Raw genomic sequence first — 27,896 nt, 5'->3', positions numbered from 1 at the left:
CGTGCACGCGCCTCCAGTCTCATTGTCCTCTGATCGACCACTTACCAAAAGCCCTACTGTTTTTCAGCCATGGCCTGCAAAGCCACCATTCATCGTTCTGGCGCCTTCTGAGAGCCTATGGGAGCCTTAGAAAATGTCACGTTATGCCAGAGATCCCCTGTTTTGGTTAGAGATGATCAAGAAGGCCAAGAAATAGTCAGAGAGAGCGCTTCCTGTTTGGAATCTTCTCAGGTTTTGGCCTGCCAAATGAGTTCTGTTATACTCACAGACACCATTCAAACAGTTTTAGAAACTTTAGGGTGTTTTCTATCCAAATCAAACAATTATATGCATATTCTAGTTACTGGGCAGGAGTAGTAACCAGATTAAATCGGGTACGTTTTTTATCCGGCCGTGCAAATACTGCCCCCTATCCCCAACAGGTTTTAAGCCACACAGCTAATCAGCAGCTCTATTCACAGCTAATCAGCAGCTCTATTCACAGCTAATCAGTAGCTCTATTCACAGCTAATCAGTAGCTCTATTCACAGCTAATCAGCAGCTCTATTCACAGCCAATCAGCAGCTCTATTCACAGCCAATCAGCAGCTCTATTCACAGCCAATCAGCAGCTCTATTCACAGCCAGGAGTGATAATTGGCCTAGATCTCCACATATGAGGAGACTGGTGCTCATTCTCTAATTCCTAGGCTATTCTAGGAAAAAGAGACCTTAAGAGATTTGTACATTTTAGACTGGCTGTTTTCCAATGATTACAAGCGGGAGGTGTAGCAGGGTTTGTAGAGTCAGTGTGGCAAGGACAGAGGCCCATTTATGCCATTCAGTACTGTACCCAATACTAGGGCTGTCCCTCCTCCTCCTCCTCAGGCAGACCCAAAGTATGCCACAATGCCAGACAGTAAAACACTAGAGGTCTGCCGGGTTGTCAATGCCACTCCATGTTTGACTGGCTGTTTGCTCATGCAGTCACAGAAAAAAACCGCATCGCTGAGTAGTTTTTTTCTTCAAATGTAGCAATGACATATTGCAACTTTAACTAATTCAAATGAAGGCAGTGCCATCTGAAAGGAACATAGAACCCTCCTAAAGCTACAGTAAATATTCACCAGAACGCTTACGTAACTAGAGCACAGTGGCCCTTTATAACATTGTCATTATAAAATAGCTTTAGCAGATTACATGGAATTTATTGAATGCTGCAAGGAGTTTTATGATAAAAACAAAAAATGACATTTCCCACACTCTCTAAAAGTCAGTGCCCACAACAGAGGACAGCAGTTTGTCATGCTCGCCTCAAAACTACTGCTTATCACAGCACTGAGCCAGCAATGTATGCAATAATGTTCCTACGACAGAAAATAAATCCAGATCTCTGTTAATCCACAAAGCACGGTTTGCATGAAGTGATCCTGCGGCAGGACCGTTACCTCAGCAGCATGGCCTTTAATTAAGACAACCACTCCAGGGACAGGCTCAGCAATGTTTTTGCTGGACATTTAATCAGAAAGCTGGAGCAATCGCAACTTTCTCTGTATCTGACAGACGGTTTCCCTATTTTCTACAGGTCAAGCTGCATTGGTAAATAGGTGTTATTGTGAAGAAACAATCAAATGGTAAGACAATGTGGAAAACCACACATTACAGTGTCATAAAGCTAAATATTTGACCACAAGTCTCATGGACTTGTGTACTTTGTCAGAAGAGCCACACACTGGTTTACTGTTCTCATGCTGATTATTTCCCAGACTATTTGCTTGTTCATTGCACCTTTGGTTTACAATCCTATGCTTTCCAGCCTATCCCCTTTCATAACAGCCTATTCTCAACAATTGCTACCAAAAAAAAGTGTTCTGCTCTTCTCATATGAATTATCATAACTTTTATTAGTTGAGCCTAGCATGTCGGAAATGATTTACTACAACCGACAGTCTGCTTTTATGACTTCAGTGAAATCATGTGATATGAGGAAATATGTGGCATTGAGTCAGCCATTCACTTAGACATGTCTATACCTATTTGAGTCATCATAGACCTGAGCAACCAAAAATATCTCAATGACTGTTCGTTTAGAGACTAAGAACAACACAGGGAAGAAGACAGCACATCAAATCGTGACCTTTCCCTGTCAATCTGTGGCTAAGGAAATCAGTTCTAAAAAGACTAAACGGAGAGGAAATCAACATTTGGCTTTTTTCATCTCCACCAAAATAATATTTTCAAGACCAGATCAAAGCAGTTAAGCATAGGCTTAATAAGAGAGGGAGAACATATGTTTGTTTGTTTTTCCTCAGCTGTCTGGAACAAAGTGTTTTATAAAACATACACCCTGTCATGTATTGATGCTTTAATAAATATTTTGCACTCTCTTCTCTCTGTCCTTGCAGTACCTAGTACCACCCTATCCCACTTAAACATTGTTGCAGTGTCAATACGTTCTACATGAGTGACTCTCCTATTGTGTTCACACATCACAACAGGAAACACTGAGGACTGAAATGTTGATGGGAAGCCATGTGACGATGAGCCCTCCATCCTCTTTTTAGTGAGAGTTATCAGCCCTTTCCCTCCCCACCCCCAACAAAGAGCCTCCCTAAACGTATCACGCTACACAAACCCTTTTAAGTGAATTACTCCTAGACAAGGACAACAATGTTGATGTGTGCTGACACAAAAACACTCTAGGTGGACAGGGCCGAGCGACTGGGCAACCTGAGGGCACGCACTGTCTCAATCAGGGCAACTCTAGAAGAGCACTACACACTCAATGGTAGAGAACAGAAGGGGGAAAGGGGGCAGGCATGCTTACAAAGTGAAAAGAAAACAGTCGTACAATCCACAACGAACCACACAAGCACTAGGGTGCTTTGCAATGGTGGGCTGTGCTAATGGTTTCATATAATCATATGTAAACAAATTTGGCAGAGCTATAGTACACTATAGCGTCATGTTGCAGGTTCACATATAAGCACATCGCTGCCTGAGGAGAGATCAAGGTTAGAGCAAGTACAGGCATCTCTAATAAACACATGAAATGGCAGTGGCTATTGAGCCCTAAGGATGCATTAACAGTTCTTGTGCTTTTATACATAAAATATAAATAAAAGACTCTTGAGTACAAAAGGACAGTATAGAGACTATGGCCTTGTAGACCTACCCAGATCTCCATGGAGACTGTTGTCATGCGAGGTCCTACTGGACGTGGTGGAGTCCCCATCACCGGGCCAGATCTGGCCTATTTTACGGACACCCATGATGGAGGCCTCGGACACCAACACTTGCTGCTTCAGACGATTCTGAGACAGTGGGGAGGGCAGGCTGCTGCTGTCAAAGGACTGCTGGGAAATCTGGGAAGGTGAATGACTTTTCTGTCTGTACATGTGATTGGTGGTAGGACTTGGGGACACGTGACTTGACTGGCCGGAGGAGAAGTCTTCCTCGCTGGACGTTAGGTTCTCATTGGAGCTGCAGTCTGGGGTATAGCCGCCCCCAACATCGTAAAAACTGCCAGGTGAGTAGGAGCGCCTTGGCCAGTTTTGGCGTGAGTCCTCCTCCACACTGTGGTCCCTGATGTGAATGACCCTCCCCTCCCCCTCTGCCATCATCCCCCCGACATACACACTGGTGTAGGGTTGACAGTTTGCCGGCTGTCTCCCCCCATTGGAACGGATCACAGTGTCCTTGAGGAAATGTGGGTTCACCTCTGTATCATCATACAGCCCATTGTAGCCACAGCCGCCCTCTGTGGACCTGCATCTGAGCACAGATTTGCGGATCTCCCCCATAGCAGTGGACAGGTTCCCGGGCAGGGAGTGCATGGACCTGTTGCGCTCCATTTGCATGGCCTGACAGCCCAGGCTGCTGATCTTATCTGAGACCTCCCTATCATTGACCTTCACGAGGCCCCTCTCATGGTGGTACTCCATGTTCACATAGAAGGGTCTCTCTGTCCCTCCAACCCCTTTCCCATCTCCAGCTGTGTGAGAGTTGGCTATCTTGATGCGCTCGAAGGTGGACCTCAGTGCTGCTACTGAGCTCATGCCCACCCTGTCCCTGTCCAGATATGTGTCTGGGGGACCCACAGTAGGCATGTGGGGGGACAACTCACCCCTCTGTTCGGAGGGAGTCAGCCCATCTACCTCTCCCTCTGGAAACAGTTTATACCTCCCTGTGTCGACTGCCTCTCTCGGCTGCTCCTCCACTGTAGGCTCCTCATCTATGTGGGATGTCTGGGTGTCTGAAACACTGGATTGGTCTCCAATATTCATTAGGGACATCCTCTTGATGCCCCATCTCTGCCCATCATAAGCCTTCCTCTCCTTGGCCAGTAACGTCTGCAGGTAGATCATCTGAAAGCGCTCTTTGTTTTCCTCTAACTCCAGCTGCCTGATAGATGACTTGCATTTCTCCAGCTCCTGCTCAATATCACCCAATGATTTCAGCTCCATGCTTGGGGTATCTGACTCAGGGAACTGGGCTTTCCAAGCCTCCACAAAACCTACTGGTTCAACCATTGTTTTTTTTGTTTTACCTAGTCCACTGAGAATAGAGTAATAGAGTAGAAACTAAGTTTCTACTAAACTATATGATACGTTTCCAATCAAAATAATTTCTAAAGCATGACTTATAATGGCCATTAAAAGCTATTTCCACACTAGACTGACTGAATAGATTTTTCATAAGACTCATGCAAAAAAATGTCTACTTAACATACATGATATTATAGTCAGATCGAGTGTTTACGGGCACCAGTGAGAATGACATGAGGCCTGTTCTCAAAACGAGCCAGTTCAGATACCTGCAACAAGAGAATAACAAAGAATAAGTGTCCTTCCATATCTTCTGTAATGTCGGTAACAAACAATTATTCTTCATTCATCGTAAAAGCAGAAGCACTGTCCTATCCAGAAGTTCCATTCAATGATTTAGTGAAAGTCCAAGAACAATTAAACATTTCCAGTGTAATAACTGTTTTTAATGTTACCGGTAATTCGTTATCCTGCACCCGATTGAAAGTTAGTTTGAATGTTCTCTCGTTAACCTTACACCCACTAGACATTAGATACACTTCGTCGGATCGCACACTAGCTACGGTTACTGTGTGTTTTGGTCATTTTCTTTATTGAGTTGGTGCTGAAAAGAGAGGGAGGGACTTTGATGTGTCCAGTTTTAAAGACGCAAGCACGTCGAGAACACAAAAGATAAAGCCAAGCTGCAAAACAACTCTGGAAAATATGATTATATGGTCTATCTATAATATGTAAGTAATAATGTAGACTAATCTTTTGCTATTTTGAAAGATTAAAAACATAAATGTTGTATTGCGGTAAGTATGCTACAAACCGCCTGAAATAATGATATTTGTCTCCATCTACTGGTACAAAAGAGAATTCCAGACGGACAAGAACCCGCATGCAACTCTGCGTGTGCACTTGGCAGAATCTTGCGCAGCATGTTCCACAGGCTGAACCCACTGCAGGCTGACCCTCTTGAACAAGCCGAAATACTTCCTGTTAGCAACCAGCTCGAGGACGCTTGTGTCTGGTTTCCAAGACGGATTGCCTTGTGACTGTACACGTTGTCTTTACGGTTTAAAACGAGTTTTTCTCAAAAGAAACAAGGGGACAAGCCAGCTGTCCACTTTGTGCATACGAACTGGCTTGTCAGCGTGTAGCTAGCTATGCTTCAAGCTATCCACCTCGGAAAGTAACGGTAGCTAGGCTAGTAAATAGCTAGCAAGCTAATGCTAAGGTTGATTCTGACTTTTTGCTAGCTGCAAGTCTTGACCAGCTTGCAGCTAAAGTTCTTTACCTCGCAATAACATTAGCTGACCAGTTGATTTCAAGATGAGCGAGCAACTTAAATTTATTGTTGAGCACCTGAATAAAGACCCCTTCAAGAAAAACTTTAATCTGATCACCTTTGACTCACTGGAGCCAATGCAACTTCTGCAAATTCTCAACGATGTTCTGGCCGAAATAGACCCTAAGGTGAGACAAAGTATGTTTTGCAATGAACACAACAACCTCATACTTGATCACGAGTTGTCCAGTGGTGTATACAGTTGTCCCAGTTGATATTATGCTTATAATGGTATTACCTTGATGATGACACCTGCCCCATTTGGAGCCCCACTACTATTGTGTTTACCAGTCACCTAAATCATATTTTATTTATTTCAGCAAACTATTGATATCCGTGAAGAAATGCCTGACCAGACAGCAAAGAGAATGTTCACTCTGCTGGGGATGTTGAAATACAAACCACTTGGGAATACGTCTGAGCCGTAAGTATTCTTCTGATCGAATCAAATCAAAACTTTATTTGTCTACAACAAGTGTAGACTTTACCGTAAAATTCTTACTTACAAGCCCTTAACCAACAGTGCAGTCCAAGAAGAAGAAAATATTTACCAAGTAGGCTAAAATAAAAAGTAATAATAAAATGTAACACAATAACGAGGCTATGTAAAGGGAGCACCAGTACCAAGTCAGTGTGCAGGGGTACAGGCTAGTTGAGGTAATCTGAACATGTAGGTGGGGGTGAAGGGACTATGCATAGGTAACAAACAAACAGCGAGTAGCAGCAGTGTACAAGAGGGGGGGTGTCAATGTAAATTGTCCGGTGGCGATTTTTATGAATTGTTCAGCAGTCTAATGGCTTGGGGGTAGAAGCTGTTGAGGAGCCTTTTGGTCCTAGACTTGGCGCTCCGGTACCGCTTGCTGTGCGGTTGCAGAGAAGTCTATAACTTGGGTGACTGGAGTCTCTGACAATTTTATTGGCTTTCCTCTGACACCGCCTTTTATATAGGTCCTGGATGGCAGGAAGCTTGGCCCCAGTGATGTACTGGGCCGTTCGCACTACCCTCTGTAGCGCCTTACGGTCAGATGCCGAGCAGTTGCCATACCAGGCGGTGATGCAGGTCAGGATGCTCTCGATGGTGCAGCTGTAGAACCTTTTGAGGATCTGGGGACCCATGCCAAATCTTGAAACTTGAAACTCTCGACCCGCTCCACTACAGCCCCATCGATGTTAATGGGGGCCTGTTCGGCCCGCCTTTTCCTGTAGTGCACGATCAGCTCCTTTTTCTTGCTCACGTTGAGGGAGGGGTTTTTGTCCTGGCACCACACTGCCAGTTCTCTGACCTCCTCCCTATAGGCCGTCTCATCGTTGTCGGTGATCAGGCCTACCACTGTTGTGTCGTCAGCAAACGTAATGATGGTGTTGGAGTCGCGTTTGGCCACGCAATCGTGGGTGAACAGGGAATACAGGAGGGGACTAAGCACACATCCCTGAGGGGCCCCAGTGTTAAGGATCAGCGTGGCAGACGTGTTTTAGCCTACTCTTACCACCTGGGGTCGGCCCGTCAGGCAGATTTCAGCATTAGAACACAGAGTGTTTACTGTCTTCTCTTTTTAAATACAGGAGCAGTTTCAGACAGGGCCTGGTGACTGGCAGTAAGCCTGTGATACACCCTATCCTTCACTGGCTGCTGCAGAGGATCACAGAGCTGAAGAAGAGAGCTTACTTGGCTCGCTTCCTGGTTAAGCTGGAGGTGCCTGCTGAGTTCCTGCAGGATGATGTCATCACTGACACCTATCACCAGGTTTGTTTAACATGGGGCAAATTCGTTGGCCTGCCATGCAAAACAATTTGCCCACTGACTTCAAGGTGCAAGCATAATGCTGCATTTATAACCAAGTGGGAAGGTGATGCATTCACGTGTTTTGAACTCATTCAGAAACACATATTGACTCATGGCCAACAAGCTGCATCAACCATAAACTAAAAGTACAGCTATAATGCTTGCAACCAAATTATGGTGTTTAAAAAAAAAACATATTAATAGATTGCTTTTTATAAATAATGTTTTGCTGTTTCATTTAACTGTCAAAAATGCTGTTCTACCTTAGTAGGTGATGTCAGAGGTCAGCATGTGTGAGAAGTCAGAGCTCAGGGATGATTGATGAGTTTCCCACTAGAAATTACCATTTGGAGGGATGTTCAAGTAGATTTTTCCTAGTCATACGTGGTAAATACCACCTTCCCACTAGATTATGAATGCAGCATAACATTTAACATGGGCTCATGACTCCTCCTCTTGCTAGACTAAAGAGATCACACAATGATGCCATGATTAAAACCATTATTTTATTATTTAAAGGTCACTGTGGGTCAGACAGATGCTATGTGATGCATAACTGAGAAATGTGATTCGTAGTTTCATAGTGTTTGATCTGTTGTTTTTGTAGTATGAAGAATTAGTGGAAGGATTCAAGACCTACCACAAGGAGTGTGAGCAACTGAAAAGCTCTGGCTTTTCCACTGCAGAGATCAGAAAGGTAAAAACGGGAACAACATTTTATGTATTCCACTCATCACTTGGTATCATATGGAACTCTCTTAAGTTAAGCCACAGATGGGGATATGTGCACAGACACAGTGCTAAAACACAATCTTTTCCCTAACCTCAGGACATTGGTGCTATGGAGGAGGAGAAGGACCAGCTGATCAAGCGAGTAGAGAGGCTGAAGAAGAGGGTAAGGCATGCAGGCAGTCTGTTTGAGGAAGCCCACCCTGTCATAATGCCTGGAACTCACAGGGATTCACAGAGTAATGAAAGCATAACCTCTCATACACGCCAAGAGATTCCTCGTGGTAATGAGACTAGACAGGCATCTGACAGGCTCAATGCTTCACCCTTTTACAGGGCAGATGAGTAATGGAGCGATCATTTAGTGGGTCATACTTTTAAGCCATGCCAGAAGGGGGAACTGAGTCAGTGGCAGTGGCCCCTGGCAGTCGTGTGAGGTGAAACACAGTTTATTATGTGTCCAACAGGTGGAGTCAGTGTCCAACCACCAGCGGATGCTGGAACTGGCCAGACAACTAAGGGTGGAAAAGGAGAGAGAAGAGTCTCTGGCTCAGCAGAAGCAAGAGCAGAAGAACCAAGTAATGAATTGACTTTTCTTAGACAAAACAGGACGTAAATTAGACTATCTTTCCAATTTACAGGCTTTGTTATCCATATGATCAACTTGACTGCATACAGAGTACAAATAAATGATACAGACTTTAGGGTAAAGGTCTACATGTTATCACAGATTGTTGTCAATTAGATTTTCCAAATTCACCTACAAGTAGATTTATAAGCATGATGTTGGTTAAAATTTGATGTTGTTTTTTTTAGATGCTGATAAGTGTGTGTGTGTTGTCATTTGGACATGTTCAGCTTTTCCAGGCAGAACAGAGACTGCAGAGATCTCAGCAGCAGCTGAAGGACCTGCGACAGGCAGCAGCAGATGCCAAGCCAGAGAGTGAGTAGGCATGTTCTGCATCACCCTCAACGCCACAGCTGGTTGAAAGGTCAGGTACACATCAGATCAGGCTGAATCTCTGTTAATTGATTCACATGTATTAAGGCCCTGTAATCATGCTGATCTTTGATGTGCTCCATTGGAGCTCACCATATGTGGACTTGCCTCTTTTTTTGTTGTTGTCCTGATCTACTAGTAGCCTTTTTACAATCATACAGGAGATTTACACATTTACAGTTTAAAGAAAGACAGACATGAGACCTTGGTGTGTGGCACACCAACAAAGAATTTGACAATCCAATGACTCAAAATTTCACATATCAAAACATTTCCTAATGTGACTATTTTGTAACGGTTTTCAGTCTCATATAGGCCTACTGTGCATCAGAGCTCAACAGCAGCATTTAAGAGCACAATCTATGTTGAGGTTACATGCCCTTGAGTTAGTTAATTTAGACAGTGTTTTGCATACACTCTTGATCTTGTCTAATTTAAATGATTATGATGAACGGGTGTCTCAAGTTTAAGATGTGCATATTACCCTCCTTCTATGAGCAGGTGTGCCTCATTGTTTTTCAAAGAATGAGGTATCCTGATCAAAGGTGTAAGAACGAGCTTTGTCTTTGTCACTGTCTCAGGCTTAATGAAGAGGCTTGAAGAGGAGATCAAGTTCAACTCCTACATGGTGTCTGACAAACTGCCCAAGGAGCTGGAGAGTAAGAGGCGGATGGTGCAGTACCTGCAGAAGGTGGTGTCTGAGCCGGCCATGGGCCAAGCTGAGCTTGGGGAACTAGAGGACAAGGTGAGATATCGCTACCTACCTGGGCAATTAAGCTATAGAGCTTTGCAAGTTTGGTAAATTTGGTTCACACATATTACAATAAGAATGACTGGCAATAGCCAAAAAGTTTGTTTCTGACAAATTAAAAGTTTAAGACTGACTGTTCCCCACTTTGTCCAGATTCGAGAAAACAACATTGAAATAAACCTGCTGATTGAGAAAAGAATGATGCGAAACGACCCCATGGATGATAAACTGTCTCTTTTCAGGCAACAGGTGATTATTTCATTTTTTTCTTATTTTCTATTATCACATTCTTCAGAGATACAGTAGTGTTATTATTATATGACATAACACCAGCAATTACCTAGGATGAATTTTGTGTAATTTTCAGAATGCCATTCTCTGTCATTGATACTAAACTCAGCAAAAAAGAAACGTCCCTTTTTCAGGACCCTGTCTTTCAAAGATAATTTGTAAAAATCAAAATAACTTTACAGGTCTTCATTGTAAAAGGTTTTAACATTGTCTCCCATGCAATTAATGAACATGCACCTGTGGAACAGTCATTAAGACACTAACAGCTTACAGATGGTAGGCAATTAAGGTTACAGTTATGAAAACTTAGGACACTAAAGAGGCCTTTCTACTGACTCTGAAAACACCAAAAGAAAGATGCCCAGGGTCCCTGCTCATGAGGACTGCGGATGTGGAGGCATGAGGACTGCGGATGTGGCCAGGGCAATAAATTGCCATGTCCGTAATGTGAGACGCCAAAGACAGCGCTACAGGGAGACAGGACGGACAGCTGATCGTCCTCGCAGTGGGAGACCATGTGTAACAACACCTTCACAGGATCGGTACATCCGAACATCACACCTGTGGGACAGGTACAGGATGGCAACAACAACTGCCCAAGTTACACCAGGAACGCACAATCCCTCCATCAGTGCTCAGACTAATAGTCTGAGAGAGGCTGGACTGAGGGCTTGTAGGCCTGTTGTAAGGCAGGTCCTCACCAGACATCACCGGCAACAATGTTGCCTATGGGCACAAACCCACCGTCGCTGGACCAGACAGGACTGGCAAAAAGTGCTCTTCACTGACGAGTCGCGGTTTTGTCTCACCAGGGGTGATGGTCGGATTCGCGTTTATCGTCGAAGGAAGGAGCGTTACACCGAGGCCTATACTCTGGAGCGGGATCGATTTGGAGGTGGAGGATCCGTCATGGTCTGGGGCGGTGTGTCACACCATCATCGGACTGAGCTTGTTGTCATTGCAGGCAATCTCAAAGCTGTGCGTTACAGGGAAGACATCCTCCTCCCTCATCCTGAGATGACCCTCGAGCATGACAATGCCACCAGCCATACTGCTCGTTCTGTGCGTGATTTCCTACAAGACAGGAATGTCAGTGTTCTACCATGGCCAGCGAAGAACCCGGATCTCAATCCCATTGAGCACGCCTGGGACCTGTTGGATTGGAGGGTGAGGGCTAGGGCCATTCCCCCCAGAAATGTCCGGGAACTTGCAGGTGCCTTGGTGGAAGAGTGGGGTAACATCTCACAACAAGAACTGGCAAATCTGGTGCAGCCCATGAGGAGGAGATGCACTGCAGTACTTAATGCAGCTGGTGGCCACACCAGATACTGACTTACTTTTGATTTTGACCTCCCCCTTTGTTCAGGGACACATTATTCCATTTCTGTTAGTCACATGTCTGTGGAACTTATTCAGTTTTTGTCTCAGTTGTTGAATCTGTTATGTTCATACAAATATTTACACATGTTAAGTTTGCAGAAAATAAACGCAGTTGACAGTGAGAGGACGTTTCTTTTTCTGCTGAGTTTAAATCAGACATGTCTTTGTCAGTTATATGAATTTGTATGAGCTGGCTGTTTGTGTATGGTTAAGTGTTTGCTGGCTCTTTGAACTTTTGTGGATGATTGATGGTGTCTGATGAAGTGAGGCAACTTTATTTTTCATCAACATATTTATTCATGTTATCATATTGATATTTGAATACTTTGTTTTGTTGTTGTCTCTTTTGCTATAGTGAGGCAGATCTAGGATGAACTGCTTTGGTTTGGTCACATACTGTATTAAGCAAAGCTCAACCTTTCCTAGCTGTGGTTTGTGGGAGACACACTGTTGTGATAGCCTTATCTCCTGAACTATTCTATACCTGTGAAATGTGTGCAGGTTCTGCTTGGTTATTTTGTGTGAATTAGAATAAATGGATATATACAGTACCAGTCAAAAGTTTGGACACCTATTCATTTTTTACTATTTTCTACATTGTAGAATAATAGTGAAGACATCAAAACTATGAAATAACACATGGAATTCATGTAGTAACCCAAAAAGTGTTAAACAAATCAAAATAGATTTGAGATTCTTCGAAGTAGGGCCTCCTGAGTGGCGCAGTGGTTTAAGGCACTGCATCGCAGTGCTAGCTGTGCCACTAGAGATCCGGGTTTGAGTCCAGGCTCTGTCGCAATCGGCCGCGACCGGGAGACCCATGGGGCGGCGCACAATTTGGCCCAGCGTCGTACGGGTTAGGGGAGGATTTGGCCGGCATGGTTGTTCTTGTCCCATTGTGCTCTAGCGACTCCTGTGGCTGGCCAGGTGCAATGCATGCTGACACAGTCGCCAGGTGTACGGTGTTTCCTCCGACACATTGGTGCGGCTGACTTCCGGGTTAAGCGGACATTGTGTCAAGAAGCAGTGCCGCTCGACAGGGTCGTGTTTCAGAGGACGCACGGCTCTCAACCTTCGCCTCTCCCGAGTCCGTACAGGAGTTGCAGCGATGGGACAAGACTAACTATCAATTTGATACGACGAAATTGGGGAGAAAAAAGGGGTTACATTTAAAAAAATATATATAATAATAAGAGATTTGCACACTCTTGGCATTCTCTCAACCAGCTTCTTGAGGTAGTCACCTGAAATGCATTTCAATTAACAGGTGTGCCTTGTTAAAAGTTAATTGCATTTGAGCCAATAAGTTGTGTTGTGACAAGGTAGGGATGGTATACAGAAGTTAGCCCTATTTGGTAAAATACCAAGGCCATATTATGGCAAGAACAGCTCAAATAAGCAAAGAGAAACGACAGTCCATCATTACTTTAACACAAGGTCAGTCAATGCGGAAAATTTCAAAATGTCATCAAGGTAAAGGGTGGCTACTTTGAAGAATCTAAAATATATTTAGATTTGTTTAACACTTTTTTGGTTACTACATGATTCCATATGTGTTATTTCATAGTGTTGATGTCTTCTATTATTCTACAATGTAGAAAATAGTAAAAATAAAGGAAAAACCCTGGAATGAGTAGGTGTGTCCAAACTTGACGTATTCAGACCCTATTACTTTTTCCACATTTTGTTACGTTACAGCCTTATTCTAAAATTGATTACATTTATTTTTTTCCTCATCAATCTACACAGAATACCCCATAATGACAAAGCAAAAACAGGTTTCGAAATTTTGGCTAATTTATAAAAAAAAAAAAAACTGAAATGTCACATTTACATAAGAATTCAGACCCTTTACTCATTACTTTGTTGAAGCAACTTTGGCAGAGATTACTGTACAGAGTCATCTTGGGTATGACGCTACCAGCTTGGCGCTGTATTTGGGGAGTTTCTCCCATTTCTTCTCTGCAGATCCTCTCAAACTCTGTCAGGTTGGATGGGGAGCGTTGCTGCACAGCTATTTTCAGGTCTCTCCAGAGATGTTAGATCGGGTTCAATTCCGCGCTTTCGTCTGGCCACTCTACCATAAAGGCCCGATTGGTGGAGTGTTGCAGAGATGGTTGTCCTTCTTGAAGGTCCTCCCATCTCCACAGAGGAACTCCGGAGCTCTGTCAGAGTGACCACCGGGTTCTTGGTCACCTCCCTGACCAAGGCCTTTCTCCACCGATTACTCAGTTTGGCCAGGCGGCCATCTCTAGGAAGGGTCTTGGTGGTTCCAAACTTCTTCCATTAAAGAATGATGGAGGCCACTGTGTTCTTGGGGACCTTCAATGCTGCAGAAATGTTTTGGTACCCTTTTCCAGATCTGTGCCTCAACACAATCCTGTCTCAGAGCTCTATGGACAATTTCTTCGACCTCATGGCTTGGTTTTTGCTCTGACATGCACTGTCAACTGTGGAACCTTATATAGACAGGTGTGTGCCTTTCCAAATCATGTCCAATCAATTGAATTTACCACAGGTGGACTCCAATCAAGTTGTAGAAGCATCTCAAGGATGATCAATGGAAACAGGATGGACCTGAGCTCAATTTCGAAACTCATATAGCAAAGGGTCTGAATACTAATGTAAATAAGGTATTTCTGGTGTTTACTTTAAATAAATGTTCAAAAATGTCTAAAAACCTGTTTTTGCTTTATCATTTTGGTGTATTGTGTGTAGATTGCTGAGTTTAAAAAAATGTAAATCCTTTTTAGAGTAAGGCTGTAACGTAAACAAAATGTTGAAAAAGTCAAGGGGTCTGAATACTTTCGGAAGGCACCATATATATACTGGCTGTATCTGTATTGACTGTATCTGTAATAATATGACTGGTGTGGCTCTTCAGGCATCGATTATAACTCGTAAGAAGGAGGCGAAGGCGGAGGAGCTGCAGGAGGCCCGGGAGGAGCTAGCTGCACTAGACCGAGAGCTGAATCAGAAGAACAGCCAGGCACGAGACCAGGACGGAGACGAGGTCATCCGGGGAGATGAGGTAACATTACAGTAACTAACCGCCTTTCACAGCTCAATACTTTTGTCTGAACATCATCATCCACACCAATAGTAATCACCTTCCTCACCAGTCAATGTCTGTGGAATAGGGTCAGATACTTTTTTGGGGGTGATTCAAATATTGTCATTTTGCAGCAAAAAGACTGCTACCATTATATATAATCTGCTCAGTATTCACTAGCAACGTTGTACAATTGCCCACCGCTCAAAACTGAACATCACTATCCAAACTTTCTCAGAAGATAGTAAAATGCATCAGAGATCATATATTTTCCATCTTTAGGGGTAGATTGATTAAACATTCTCCTGTTTGCTTACGTCTACTCCGATACATAAACTTTGTTGATAAGGGTGACGTGCGGTAGTTGTGGATCCCAGTGAACATGAGACGCTATTTCTGCTCTTATGTAAACATAGTGGAGCTCACAGGCTAATGCTACTTATCCCTGTTCCCCTCACTCTCCCACTTTCCCATGCAAGGTTAAAAATAGACCACAACAGGGACTACCCGGAACCAGGACAGTATTTAACAAACGTCTGAAATGTATTTATTTTTATATCTCTTGTGTAAATATTCTTCATTAATTCAGCAAAACAAACTAGTTCAGTGTAAATCCTTCAACTAACTTTGACATCTATGGAGGATATTTTACCACAAAGAAAACAAACTGACTTGAGGTTTTGTTTATATTTTTTACTTTTACCCCTTTTTCATGATATCCAATTGGTAGTTAGTCTTGTCCCATCGCTCCAACTCCCCTACGGACTCGGGAGAGGCAAAGGTTGAGAGCCGTGCGTGCTTTGACGCCATGTTTGGTTAGATCACTTAGTATAAACCATTGGCAGAGAAAGGTCTCTCAAATTTGAGTGCCTTTTTGCCTCTGCAACATAGTGCCAGGAGCCATCACTCCTGTGTGCCAGCACACCCTGTGCCTGGCTCTATAAGATCAAGGATAAAGAGAACGACCACTCTTCACATCTCAGACTAAGCCTGTTCCTGTTTGCAGCGCGACCTTTGGCCATTAACAGGTCTATATAGTTGGTGGTAGCTGATGCATAGGGCATGTGCTGTACCCATATGTTGTCTGAGTGGTTTATGGGCAGGCGTTCCACACTCAGTGAAAACATTGCGCTGACAGCTGGACAGGCTGGCGAAGCACAGGAGCTGCATGTCTGAAATAGCATCCACTTTCTCCCTGCTCTCCTCCATGCCCTGCTCTCCTCCATGCCCTGTTCAATGTGTGTGGTTTCATCTGCTCCTCTGGATAATGAGTGAGTGTGTTTGATGTGAAAGGAAACTCTAAACCTGACTTTTTCTCAGTATGGTAACAGTAGGTGAGAACAGGATGGAAGGGGAGTCAGGGGATTTATGGTAAATGGAAAGGGTCTAGTCACACTGGGCTTATCAGTCTCTCCTGGGGTCCATGGGTCATGGTGGAAATGAGCACCTTATCAGAGGTATTTTCCATTATGCTGCTAACATGTCATCACATGTCACTCAGCAACTGCTCATCCTCAGTTAGCTTGCTTTTACACCCACTACAAACTAGTCCACCATGTTGCTAGTGTTCCATCATTACATACACTGAGTGCACAAAACATTAAGAACACCTTCCTAATATTGAGTTATTGGCCTTAGAACAGCCTCAATTTGTCGGGACATGGACTCTACAAGGTGTCGAAAGCGTTCCACAGGGATGCTGGCCCCTGTTGACTCCAGTGCTTCCCACAGTTGTATCAAGTTGGCTGCGTATCCTTTGAGTGGTGGACCATCCTTGATATACATGGGAAACTGTTGAGCATGAAAAACCCTGCGCCATTGCAGTTCTTGACACAAACCTACTACCATACCCCGTTCAAAGGCACGTAAACCCTTTGTCTTGCCCATTCACCCTTTGAATGGCACACATACACAAACCATGTCTCAAGGCTTAAAAATCCTTCTTTAACCTGTCTCCTCCCCTTCATCGACAATGATTTGAAGTGGATTTAACAAGTGACATCAATAGGGGATCATAGCTTCCACCTGGATTCACTAGGTCAGTCTGTCATGGAAATAATAATGCTTTCTGTTCACTTACACCCCAAATTCCTCCAATGTAAATAACAGATGTGTTTGCTCAGTCTGGAAAAGCTATTCACCCTGACAAAATGGATTTCACATATAGTAGGTTACTGCTATTTATAAATATGCTCAGTGCATATAGTGTATGGGCACAATGTTTCATTATCTATTATAAACTGGGTGGTTCGAACACTGAATGCTGATTTGGCTGAAAGCCGTGTTATATCTGACCGTATACCATGGGTATGGCAAAAAAAAATACATGTACTGTTCTAATTACGTTGGTAACTAGTTTATAATAACAATAAGGCACCTCTGAGGTTTGTGGAATATTGGCCATATACCACAGCCCCTCGGGCCTTACTGCTTAACTATCCCAATGTGCTGCATTTTCCAGAACTATCCGCCTGTCCTGAGTATGTGTGTGTCTGACACAGGGTCATGATAAATAGTTCAAACCCTTCAAAGTTGTGTTGGATAACTTAGCAGCTGTTTTGGGGACATATTGTATGTGACGAGGGAATGCTACGCAGCCTTATTCTGGCTGCTAATTCCCTCTCAATCTTGTCTGCCCTTGATGTCCCAAAATTAAACAAACCATACATTCTTGCGCACAAGCCATGCATGCCCCAAGTGACTTACAGGACATTTTCTGGGATTCTCCAGAAGGAATACATTTTGACATGCACAGGAGTCTGAGGCACCTTGACCCCCCCCCCCCCCCCCCCCAGTACTGCCTCACCCTCAGCATTTGTCTTCTCCAAGAACATTTTACATTGTTCCATCACTGCTGGATACTAAGCCACATTACAGTAACTCTCTCTCTTTTTCACACTCCCCCAACTCACTCTCTCAGACATGGGTCATGTCTGTCTCAGTAGAAACTGAAGGGGATGACCTTGCTTCAAGATGTGTATTTACTTTTTCTTCACTAACGTTTGATCTGTGTGGGAAGAAAGTAAAACATTTTTTTATTTTTTTTATGTTGTCATTTCTGTCTCGTTCCATTTCTCTTAGCATATCTTTCATGACAATAGTCTCCCTTGATTCCTCTCAGTTTAAACGTTTTGTCGGGAAACTGCGCAGCAAGGGGACAGTGTTCAAGAAGAAGCGGCAGGAGATTACCGAGCTGAGAGCTGAGTATGGGGTCTTGCAGCGGACAGAGGAAATCCTAAAACAGAGGCACGAGGTCGCCCAACAGCAACTGGTAACTATGCACCACAGCAATCCCCTTCGCAGCAATCCACCCTACCTGCCCCCCTCCATACCTCATAGAAGCCCCTGTATGTGTATAGTGGGACACTTACCTTTCCATCCTGCCCTTGATCATGCAATGTACATTAACAGTAAAGTGACATACCTTCCTGGAAATGACTTCACACCCCGTTCCCTCCTAGCTCCTGACTTGCTAATAGCCTGGCTGACACAGTAAGGGCTGGGCTGCTGCTATTTGCGATGGCTGCATTTGCTCTTCTCTCTGTGTCTGACGCCGGTATTTTTTTAAATCAGTGGATGTTAGGGTCTGAGCCCTCTCTCCTCTCACCACCTGCCTTCCTGTTCCCATCACTCACCCACCCAGTCACCCCAGTCCAACTGTTATTCCTTCAACCTACAACTATGAACCATTTGCTGCAACAATGTTGGTTATAGCCTACTGTATAACCCAAAACTCACTAGAAGCCCTGCTTGAAACTGTGAACTATTCATATCAGAACCAAATATTACAATGTAATTTAATGAGGTCATTTACATTCAGTCTTTATCTGTGTTTGAACAGATCTGCAGGAGAGGGAATGGGTGCTACATGGGAAGGAAATTGTGTTTATTTTCATAGATCACAGATTTCTCACTCATATATATATATATATATATATATATATATATATATATATATATATATATAGACCACACACACGTACTGCTATCTCAACCGCATGTAATCTTCTCTTCTTGGAGAACAAAGTGGCCTCTACTCCCAGGTGTTGAGCTGACCCCTGCCTGTTTGTGTGGACACAACCCTTCACAGTGCTTAGAGCACAGGCGCCAGGGGTCATTTCAGGACTAGGCTCCATGCTGCTATATATCCTCCCAGACAGGGAGGGAGTAACTCAGTCACTGTTTCAAGTTGTATTAGTCGTATGTACAGGATGCACATGGTAAACACCGTCCAATGAAATACTTACTATCAGGTTCCTTCTCGACAATAGAACAACAATAATAAATAATAAAAGATAAAAACAAAGTAAATTTCAGTAGAATAGAATAGTACATTTTAGCGTAAGTATAATATAGGAAGGCACAATTTATAGTCCAATATTTACACATGTATCAAGGAAGGGTGCATTGGGGCCAAGTGTTTAAATTGTGCAGTTGTGATGTGTGTGTAGCATGAATGTGTGGGTGGATGTCTGTGTGTGTGGGTGGGTGTCTGTGTGGGTGGGTGTCTGTGTGTGGGTGGGTGTGTGTGTGCATGTGTGCTAAGGTGTGGAAAGTCAGTGCAGGTGGTCACTCTAGTTCAAGTGTTCAGCAGTCTGATGGCTTGTAGATAAAGTGTCTCTGAGCCTGTTGGTATCAGACCTCATGTTCTGACACCGTCTGCCCAACGGTAAGGGAGAGAACAGCCCGTGGCTGGGGTGTGTGGGGTCCTTGATAATGCTGCGGAACTTCCTCAACCACCGTTTCTGAGTCATAGCTATAGGCTTACATTTGTTGACATGGTGCAAACGAATCATTAACAATTAAGTCAGATGAGCCACTGTATACATTACATGGAGGTTTACTCATTGCAAATTATTAACTTGAATTCACTGATTTCATCTTACTGCCTTGCAGCTCATGTGGGTGTAGTCTACATTGCTCAAGTGCCATTTGCCTCAGGATTCTAACACCGGACACAATCACATAATTTTATGCTGCTGCATTACAAGGCTGTCATATTTGGTGTAGTTACTGATGTGTCACCCCATATGCCCTCTCATGCTCTTATGGTGGTCCATTTAGCAATCCATGGAGGCACAGAAGGGGATCTCTGGGTACAGTGACACTCAGGAGGAACTGGAGAGAGTGTCAGCCATCAAGAGTGAACTGGACGAGATGAAGGGGCGCTCGCTGGACGACATGTCAGAAATGGTGACTATATCAGGGGATCGGAGCCACTGTCTGAGTAGCATGTCACTTTACCACAGTGACAGATCTTTCCCCACTCCAGACCACCCATACTCAGTCACAGGATCATGCTGATTGCTTTCAGATGCTCCTTCTAATGGGCTACACAAACACAGCACAATTTGTTTTACCAGAACTGTCCTAGTCCTGTTTTGTTTGTGTCATTGATTTATTTGCATTGATTTAGTGACTTGATACCTTTTGAAATACCACTTGTGCGTAATTAATCTGTCTTTTGTGGGGAAAGGAAGAGTAATTGCTGAGTTTTAAGCCAAGTTGGATCACCAAATCACTCTGTTTTATCAATCTGTCATCCCATTGCATTGAAGTCCAAATAGAACCAGTTGCAGCCGTTTAGGCCCCAGTCCAAGATGTTTTTGTAATTATTTAAAGGGTAGACAGGGCTTATGGTTAAAGCTGGCAGCTTGCACACTTGTGCTGCTGCCAATGATTCAAACATTCCTGGCTGTAGCCATAAAGTAGATTTTGACTCACTTCACAATCTCCTGTTTGGCCTTAGATAGCTTTGCCTCTGAATGCACACCCTGTAAGGCCCCTGCTTGTGTACAACACAGGTGACATAAACTCAGCAAAAAAAGAAACATCCTCTCACTGTCAACTGCGTTTATTTTCACCAACTTAACATGTGTAAATATGTGTATGAACATAACAAGATTCGACAACTGAGACACAAACTGAACAAGTTCCACAGACATGTGACTAACAGAAATTGAATAATGTGTCCCTGAACAAAATCAAAAGTAACAGTCAAAATCAAAACAAAATCTGAACAAAATCAAAAGTAACAGTCAGTATCTGGTGTGGCCACCAGCTGCATTAAGTACTGCATTGCATCTCCTCATGGACTGCACCAGATTTGCCAGTTCTTGTTGTGAGATGTTACCCCACTCTTCCACCAAGGCACCTGCAAGATCCTGAACATTTCTGGGGGGAATGGCCCTAGCCCTCACCCTCCGATCCAACAGGTCCCAGATGTGCTCAATGGGATTGAGATTCGGGCTCTTTGCTGGCCATGGCAGAACACTGACATTCCTGTCTTGCAGGAAATCACACACAGATTGAGCAGTACGGCTGGTGGCATTGTCATGCTGGAGGGTCATGTCAGGATGAGCCTGCAGGAAGGGTGCCACATGAGGGAGGAGGATGTCTTCCCTGTAACGCACAGCTTTGAGATTGCCTGCAATGACAACAAGCTCAGTCCGATGATGCTGTGACACACCGCCCCAGACCATGACGGACCCTCCACCTCCAAATCGATCCCGCTCCAGAGTACAGGCCTCGGTGTAACGCTCATTCCTTCGACGATAAACGCAAATCCAACCATCACCCCTGGTGAGACAAAACCGCGACTCATCAGTGAAGAGCACTTTTTGCCAGTCCTGTCTGGTCCAGCGACGGTGGGTTTGTGCCCATAGGCAACATTGTTGCCGGTGATGTCTGGTGAGGACCTGCCTTACAACAGGCCTACAAGCCCTCAGTCCAGCCTCTCTGTCTATTGCGGACAGTCTGAGCACTGATGGTTCAAGACAGGGTCCTGAAAAAGGGACATTTCTTTTTTTGCTGAGTTTATAATGATTATTATGGTCATAGTCATCTTTAACTGACATTTCTGTGGGTTACTTTTCCCACCAAATCAGGATGTTGGCAGATGGGTAGAAATATGTGATGCTTTTTTTCAGGTGAAGAAACTGAACTCAACGATAGTGGAGAAAAAGTCTGCCCTTGCTCCGATCATAAAGGAACTGAGGCCTTTGAGACAGCAGTGTCAGGTGAACGTCACACGCTATAAAACTTTGTCTGCAGTTTCATCTTCAAATTGTGTCATTACACAGAGCTGTGTCTATAGAATAAGCTAAATGTACAGTACCAGTCAAAAGTTTGGACACACCTACTCATTCATGGGCTTTTCTTTATTTTTACTATTTTCTACATTGTAGAATAATAGTGAAGACATCAAAACTATAAAATAGCACATATGGAATCATGTAGTAACCAAAAAAGTGTTAAACTAATAGATTTTTCAAAGTAGCCACCCTTTGCATTGATGACAGCTTTGCACACTCTTGGCATTCTCTCAACCAGTTTCACCTGGAATGCTTTTCCACATATGCTGAGCACAAAGAAATGCAATCGCCCAAATAAATGCTTCAGAGTTCAAGTAACAAACACATCTCAACATCAACTGTTCAGAGGAGACTGTGTGAATCAAGCCTTCATGGTTGAATTGCTGCAAAGAAACCACTACTAAAGGACACCAATAAGAAGAGACTTTCTTGGGCCAAGAAACACGAGCAATGGAAAGCATTCCAGGTGAAGCTGGTTGAGAGAATGCCAAGAGTGTGCAAAGGCTGGTAACTCTAATGAACTTATCCTCTGCAGCAGAGGTAACTCTGGGAGAGGTAACTCTTCCTCAGAGGTAACTCTTCCTTTCCTGTGGCGGTCCTCATGAGAGTCAATTTCATCATAGACCTTTATGATTTCTGCCACTGCACTTGAAGGAACTTTGAAAGTTCTTGAAATGTTCCGCATTGACTGACATTCATGTGTTAAAGTAATGATGGACTGTCGTTTCTCTTTGCTTATTGAGCTGTTCTTGCCATAATATGGACTTGGACTTTTACCAAATAGTGCTATCTTCTGCATACCACCCCTACCTTGTCACAACAAAACTGATTGGCTCAAACGCATTAAGAAGGAAAGAAATTCAACAAATGTACTTTTAACATGGCACACCTGTTAATTGAAATGCATTCCACTACCTCATGAAGCTGGTTGAGAGAATGCCAAGAGTGTGCAAAGCTGTCATCAAGGCAAAGGGTGACTACTTTGAAGAATCTCAAATATAAAATATATTTAGATTTGTTAACACTTTTGGTTATAACATGATCCCATATGTGTTATTTCATAGTTTTGATGTCTTCACTATTATTCTACAGTGTAGAAAATAGAAAAAATAAAGAAAAACCCTTGAATTAGTAGGTGTGTCAATTTTTGACTGGTACTGTACAACCACAGATTAAAAAGCATTAAAAATCATGACATGAGGCCAAGAGATTTGACAAAAGAAGGGGGGAAAACCCTGAGGCATCAGCCAGCTGCTGTTGACTTCATTCAGGATTTTTGTGGAGTCCATTAACTATAATTGAAACATAGTCTATGTGTATAGTGTACGACAGGGAAAGCACCTCACATCTCTCAGCTAAAGCTGGGGATCGTATTTTCCAGATTGTGTTCCCTGAGTTGGTTGACCATCATACTGGCTAACATTTACTAATGATGAAAAGTTACGTCAGAAATGTATCAATATACTCAGCTAGAGCTTAGGCTTAAGTAAAACGGAGCAAATACATGGGCTTTGATCTGATAATGATATGAAAGGGGTTGGGGAAACTAGAACCTTTGCATACATAACATACTATAACGGTGAAAAGTATTGTCATTGTACTATTGTCTTTTTAAATGCTATAGAATATGTCCATCTATGTGTATTTCTTTGTGTTCATGTATCTGTGAATGTGTATTTCTTTGGGTTCATGTATCTGTGAATGGGTATTTCTTTGTGTTCATGTATCTGTGAATGGGTATTTCTTTCATGACAGGAGCTAACTCAAGAGTATGAGGAAAAGAAGGCCCAGTATGACAGCTGTGCTGCAGGTCTGGAGAGTAACCGATCCAAACTGGAGCAGGTATAATATGAATGCTATGTGTAGACCCCTGGCCTATCTACTAACACACCCAACAGATCAACATATCACCACATATCAAATCTTCTCTATTTACATCATTGGAATGTGCTCTGCGCAAGGACCAGTTCAGTACCGCCATAGCAACAAGCATCTGATGCTTCAGGCCTGATGCTTCAGTTTCTTACTGCCACATGTTTTCATTCACCACCTCCATTGCAGGAGGTGAGAGCTCTGAGGGAGGAGATGGCTCAGGAGGAAAACCGATACCACTATATCAACTGCATGAAAGAGGTAAGGGGTTCAGGTAGCAAACAACCCCTCCCCCAACACCTGTTCTGTGACCGTCAACCAGAGCTCTCTCTCTCTCTCTCTCTGCCCATCTCTCTCGCTCTTCACAGATCATTGAGATGCAAATGCAGCGAGCAGCAGAGGAAATGAAGGCCTACGTGTCTCCTGATCCGCAAGAGAGGAGGAAGACCATCAGGTGAGTCTGCCAGCTGCTTAGGATTTCTATTACCGCAGTCACCTCCATATGCTACGATTACAACACAATGGGTGCCTACTGTATGCTACTGTTGCCACCCACCTCCCCCTATACCTCCCTCAAAGGACACACTTACAGTAGTCTGTTAGTAGATTCACCCTCATAGGTCACGCTCATTTCCAAGTGTGTCCAGAATTATTGCTTTGCTATAGAAAAATATGTAAATATATTTATATTTCTGGTTTAATAAAATATGTTATGGATGTTTGCAATGTTGTTATTCAACTACCAGGTAGTATTTTCCTTGTAAAACTCACAGTAATGTCATAATAGCAGCATTGAGCTTGCGAAAGTTTTAAAGCTCACATGAACTCTGACCCTCTGGCTGTTTCACAGGGAGCAGTACATGAAGAACATTGCGGAACAGGAGTCCCTGGGCAAGGTGAGCAGAGAGGTGCTGTTTGTGCTTTGTCAGGGTGCAGGCACGGTGCCAATCCTGTGCTGCACTGGCATCTGAAATGGATCCCCTGCAAACACAGGCACCATACTTTGGGTTCCTTCCTTCTTCACCCTGATAAGAGGGATGCCAGAGAGGAGGAAGGGTATGGCAGAGGGGGCTCAGCTGCATTCCTGCTAAACCATTTGGCCCAGTAGACAAGCTGTAATGTAGACGTGCTGCTGCAGTAGACCAGCAGTGGAGGCTCCTCAGAGGAGGAAGGGGAGGACCAACCTCCTCAGTGAATTTCATAAAAGTTGTGAAACATTAAAAGAGTAATCCTTTTTAAATAAAACTATACTAAATATATTCACGTCAAAAATAATTGATTAAAACACACTGTTATTTATGAAGATCTACAGTAGCTTCAACAGCACTCTCTAGGGTTGCACCATGGTGTAGCCGAGAGGACAGCTAGCTTCCATCCTCTCGGTACATTAACTTCAATACAAAACCTAGGAGGCTTATGGTTCTCGCTCCCTTCTATAGACTTACACAATATGCTGTAATAGAAATAAGGCCATGCTCAGTCAAACATTTTTACGGCACCGACCACCACTGCACACCAGTATAGGTGCAGCTTGTATAACACAATGTCCATCCTTATCACTGGAGCAGCTGGAGGGATGCATGCTGATTTCTACCCTCTACCCTAGCTCTGTCCTAGTCCTCATCTACATTTCCCCACCCCTGTCACATTCGTGACAAGCTACTTCTTTTTTAGGGTTATGAATAGGCTATATGCTAATTCCTCTAAGTAGTAAGTATTTGGTTGGTCAAGCTTCCTATTAATTTATAAAAGGATGGCTTGCCTTGCAACTTATAATGAAAAGGTACCGTAATTTCCGGACTATTAAGCGCACCTGAATATAAGCGGCACCCACTGAATTTTAAAAAAAAGTATTATTTTGAACATAAATGAGCCGCACATGTCTATAAGCCGCAGGTGCCTACCGGTACATTGAAACAAATGAACTTTACACGGGCTTTAACGAAACACGGCTTGTAACAAAAATAAATAGGCTTTAACGAAACACGGCTTGTAACAAAAATAAATAGGCTTTAACGAAACACGGCTTGTAACAAAATGTTTTAAATTAGCAGTAAGCTTTAGTTGTCTTTTTGCACTGAGTCAATTCCTCACGCTGCTGTTTCCAACGTCTCATCATCGACTCATTAAGACCAAGCTCCCATGCAGCAGCTCTATTTCCTTTTCCAACAGCCAGATCAATCGCCTTCAACTTGAAAGCTGCATCATATGCATTTCTCCGTGTCTTTGCCATGATGAGGGTGACAAAATGACTACCGTAATCAGAATGATGGGAAGTTTGAGAGCGCTCGATTTAATCTAAACAGTAAACAAAAAAGTTGTTTGACCTTAACCCGTTCGGCAATTTCATTGGTCTAATGAAAGCTTCATGCCGCCAAAAAACTGAGCACGTCACAGAATGTGTTTTTTTGGAGAAAAAAAATTGAAAGCGGGAAAAATCCATATATTAGCCGCGTCATTGTTTAAGCAGCGAGGTTCAAAGCCTGGGAAAAAAGTTGCGGCTTATAGTCTGGAATTTACGGTATTCAACTGAAAAAGGCAATTTAACAATGCTGATCATACACTGTATGCATGTTGGGCTGACATTAATTCTTAGTCTTTCCCTTTGGACAACAACAGAAGTTGCGTGAGCAGCAGAAGACTGTGAGGGAGAGCCATGGGCCGAACATGAAGCAGGTGAAGATGTGGCGTGACCTGGAACAGCTGATGGAGTGCAAGCGCCAGTGCTTCCTGAGGGCCCAGAGCCAAGCCTCCATTGGCCAGGTCATCCAGGAGGGTGGTGAGGATAGGCTGGTGCTGTGAGGACGAGGAGAATATTAAAGCAGGGCCAACTCTGGTACACTAAGCTCTACCACAATGACCAGGACTTCTCACTCGTCTAACTACTGTACTTAGTTAGCCAGTTATAGTTAATTAATCTGTTCTGTTTGTCTTGCATTATATCTATTTTTAGGTGAGATGATTACTCTTCATGTATCAAAACTACTCTGCTTTCATCGCCTACAGTTTAAAGGATTCCATTCATCCAATCTGTGTAAATCCTGGTTTAGTTAGTGATTTGTGTTTTTTGTAAATAATCCCAAAGTAGGATTCAGTTTAACTGATTTATCTCCTGTGAGGAACACCTTTCTGGTGACGATATTGTGAGAGTTGCCTGATGAATCCAGAACCAAAGGGACACATGTACCAGGAGGTTTCAGCCAGATAAGATGTTTAACCCTCTCTGGCCCTCTGACTTTAAACAAATCCACAGCCTCCATTTTAAGAATACAGCTTAAATCTATGTGTCTAAAGATAACAGCATACAATGTGTTGCACTTGGGACGCAACTGCACTCAGTTATTTTGGGAAACAACAGCCACGACCTTGGGTAAAGGAGCTTGCCAGTTTTGGAATTCAGCTGGGCCTCTGGTTTAGACGGGACAGTGCAGAGTGAACTAATCAAGCATCATTTTCTTGCATCTTGTACTTTGGTGAAGTCTATTTCTATGTAACACCTTTATTTGTTCCATAAATTATACTGAACAAAAATATAAATGCAACATGCAACAATTTCAAAGATTTTACAGAGTTACAATTCATATAAGGAAATCAGTCAATCGAAATCAATTCATTAGGCCCTAATCTATGGATTTCACATGACTGGGCAGGTGTACCTACCCACTTGGCAGCCAGGCCCACCCACTGGGGAGCCAGGCTCAGCCAATTAGAATTAGTTTTTCTCCACAAAGGGCTTTATTACAGACAGAAATACTCCTCAGCACCACCACCCCCCACTCAGACAATCCCGCAGGTGAAGAAGCCAGATGTGAAGGTCCTGGGCAGGCGTGGTCACACGTGGTCTGCGGTTGTGAGGCCAGTTGGACGTACTGCCAAATTCTCAATTTTTTTGGAGGGATCTTATGGTAGAGAAATGAACATTCAATTCTCTGGCAACAGCTCTGGTGGACATTCCTGCAGTCAGCATGCCAATTGCATGCTCCCTCAAAACTTGAGACATTTGTGGCATTGTGTTGTGTGACAAAATTGCACCTTTTAGAGTGTCCTTTTATTGTCCCCAGCACAAGGTGCACCTGTGTAATGATC

At 43.5% G+C, this 27,896-nt stretch overlaps 2 protein-coding genes across 3 annotated transcripts in view; one reads left to right on the top strand and one right to left on the bottom strand.

Moving 5' to 3' along the window:
• LOC115164669 (breakpoint cluster region protein) overlaps window positions 1-5,129 on the bottom strand; it is a 44,363-nt gene extending 39,234 nt beyond the window's left edge. The window contains exons 1-2 of one of the 2 annotated variants that reach the window (XM_029717388.1): window positions 4,981-5,129; window positions 3,154-4,794 (exon numbers count right to left, since the gene is read on the bottom strand). In XM_029717388.1, the coding sequence (XP_029573248.1) occupies window positions 3,154-4,510 (1,357 nt within the window). In that variant the 5' untranslated portion in view covers window positions 4,511-4,794; window positions 4,981-5,129. Of the gene's footprint in view, window positions 1-3,153 lie in introns of both variants that reach the window. The other variant, XM_029717387.1, reaches the window with a different exon arrangement.
• A 713-nt stretch (window positions 5,130-5,842) lies between these two features.
• On the top strand, window positions 5,843-27,369 carry ift81 (intraflagellar transport 81 homolog). The gene is made up of 18 exons (XM_029717389.1): window positions 5,843-5,986; window positions 6,179-6,282; window positions 7,422-7,602; window positions 8,249-8,338; window positions 8,471-8,536; window positions 8,838-8,948; window positions 9,229-9,313; window positions 9,952-10,115; window positions 10,275-10,370; window positions 14,677-14,823; window positions 17,966-18,115; window positions 19,909-20,037; window positions 21,774-21,863; window positions 23,694-23,780; window positions 24,000-24,071; window positions 24,179-24,264; window positions 24,661-24,706; window positions 26,430-27,369. The coding sequence occupies exons 1-18, from the start codon at window positions 5,843-5,845 to the stop codon at window positions 26,610-26,612; spliced, it is 2,031 nt and encodes a 676-aa protein (XP_029573249.1). The 3' UTR covers window positions 26,613-27,369.
• The last annotated feature ends 527 nt before the right edge of the window (window positions 27,370-27,896 follow it).

Source organism: Salmo trutta, chromosome 27 (assembly GCF_901001165.1).
Source record: "Salmo trutta chromosome 27, fSalTru1.1, whole genome shotgun sequence".
Lineage (NCBI taxonomy): Eukaryota > Metazoa > Chordata > Actinopteri > Salmoniformes > Salmonidae > Salmo > Salmo trutta.
The sequence above is the reverse complement of the archived record's forward strand: the minus strand, read 5'-3'. Positions and strand labels throughout refer to the sequence as shown.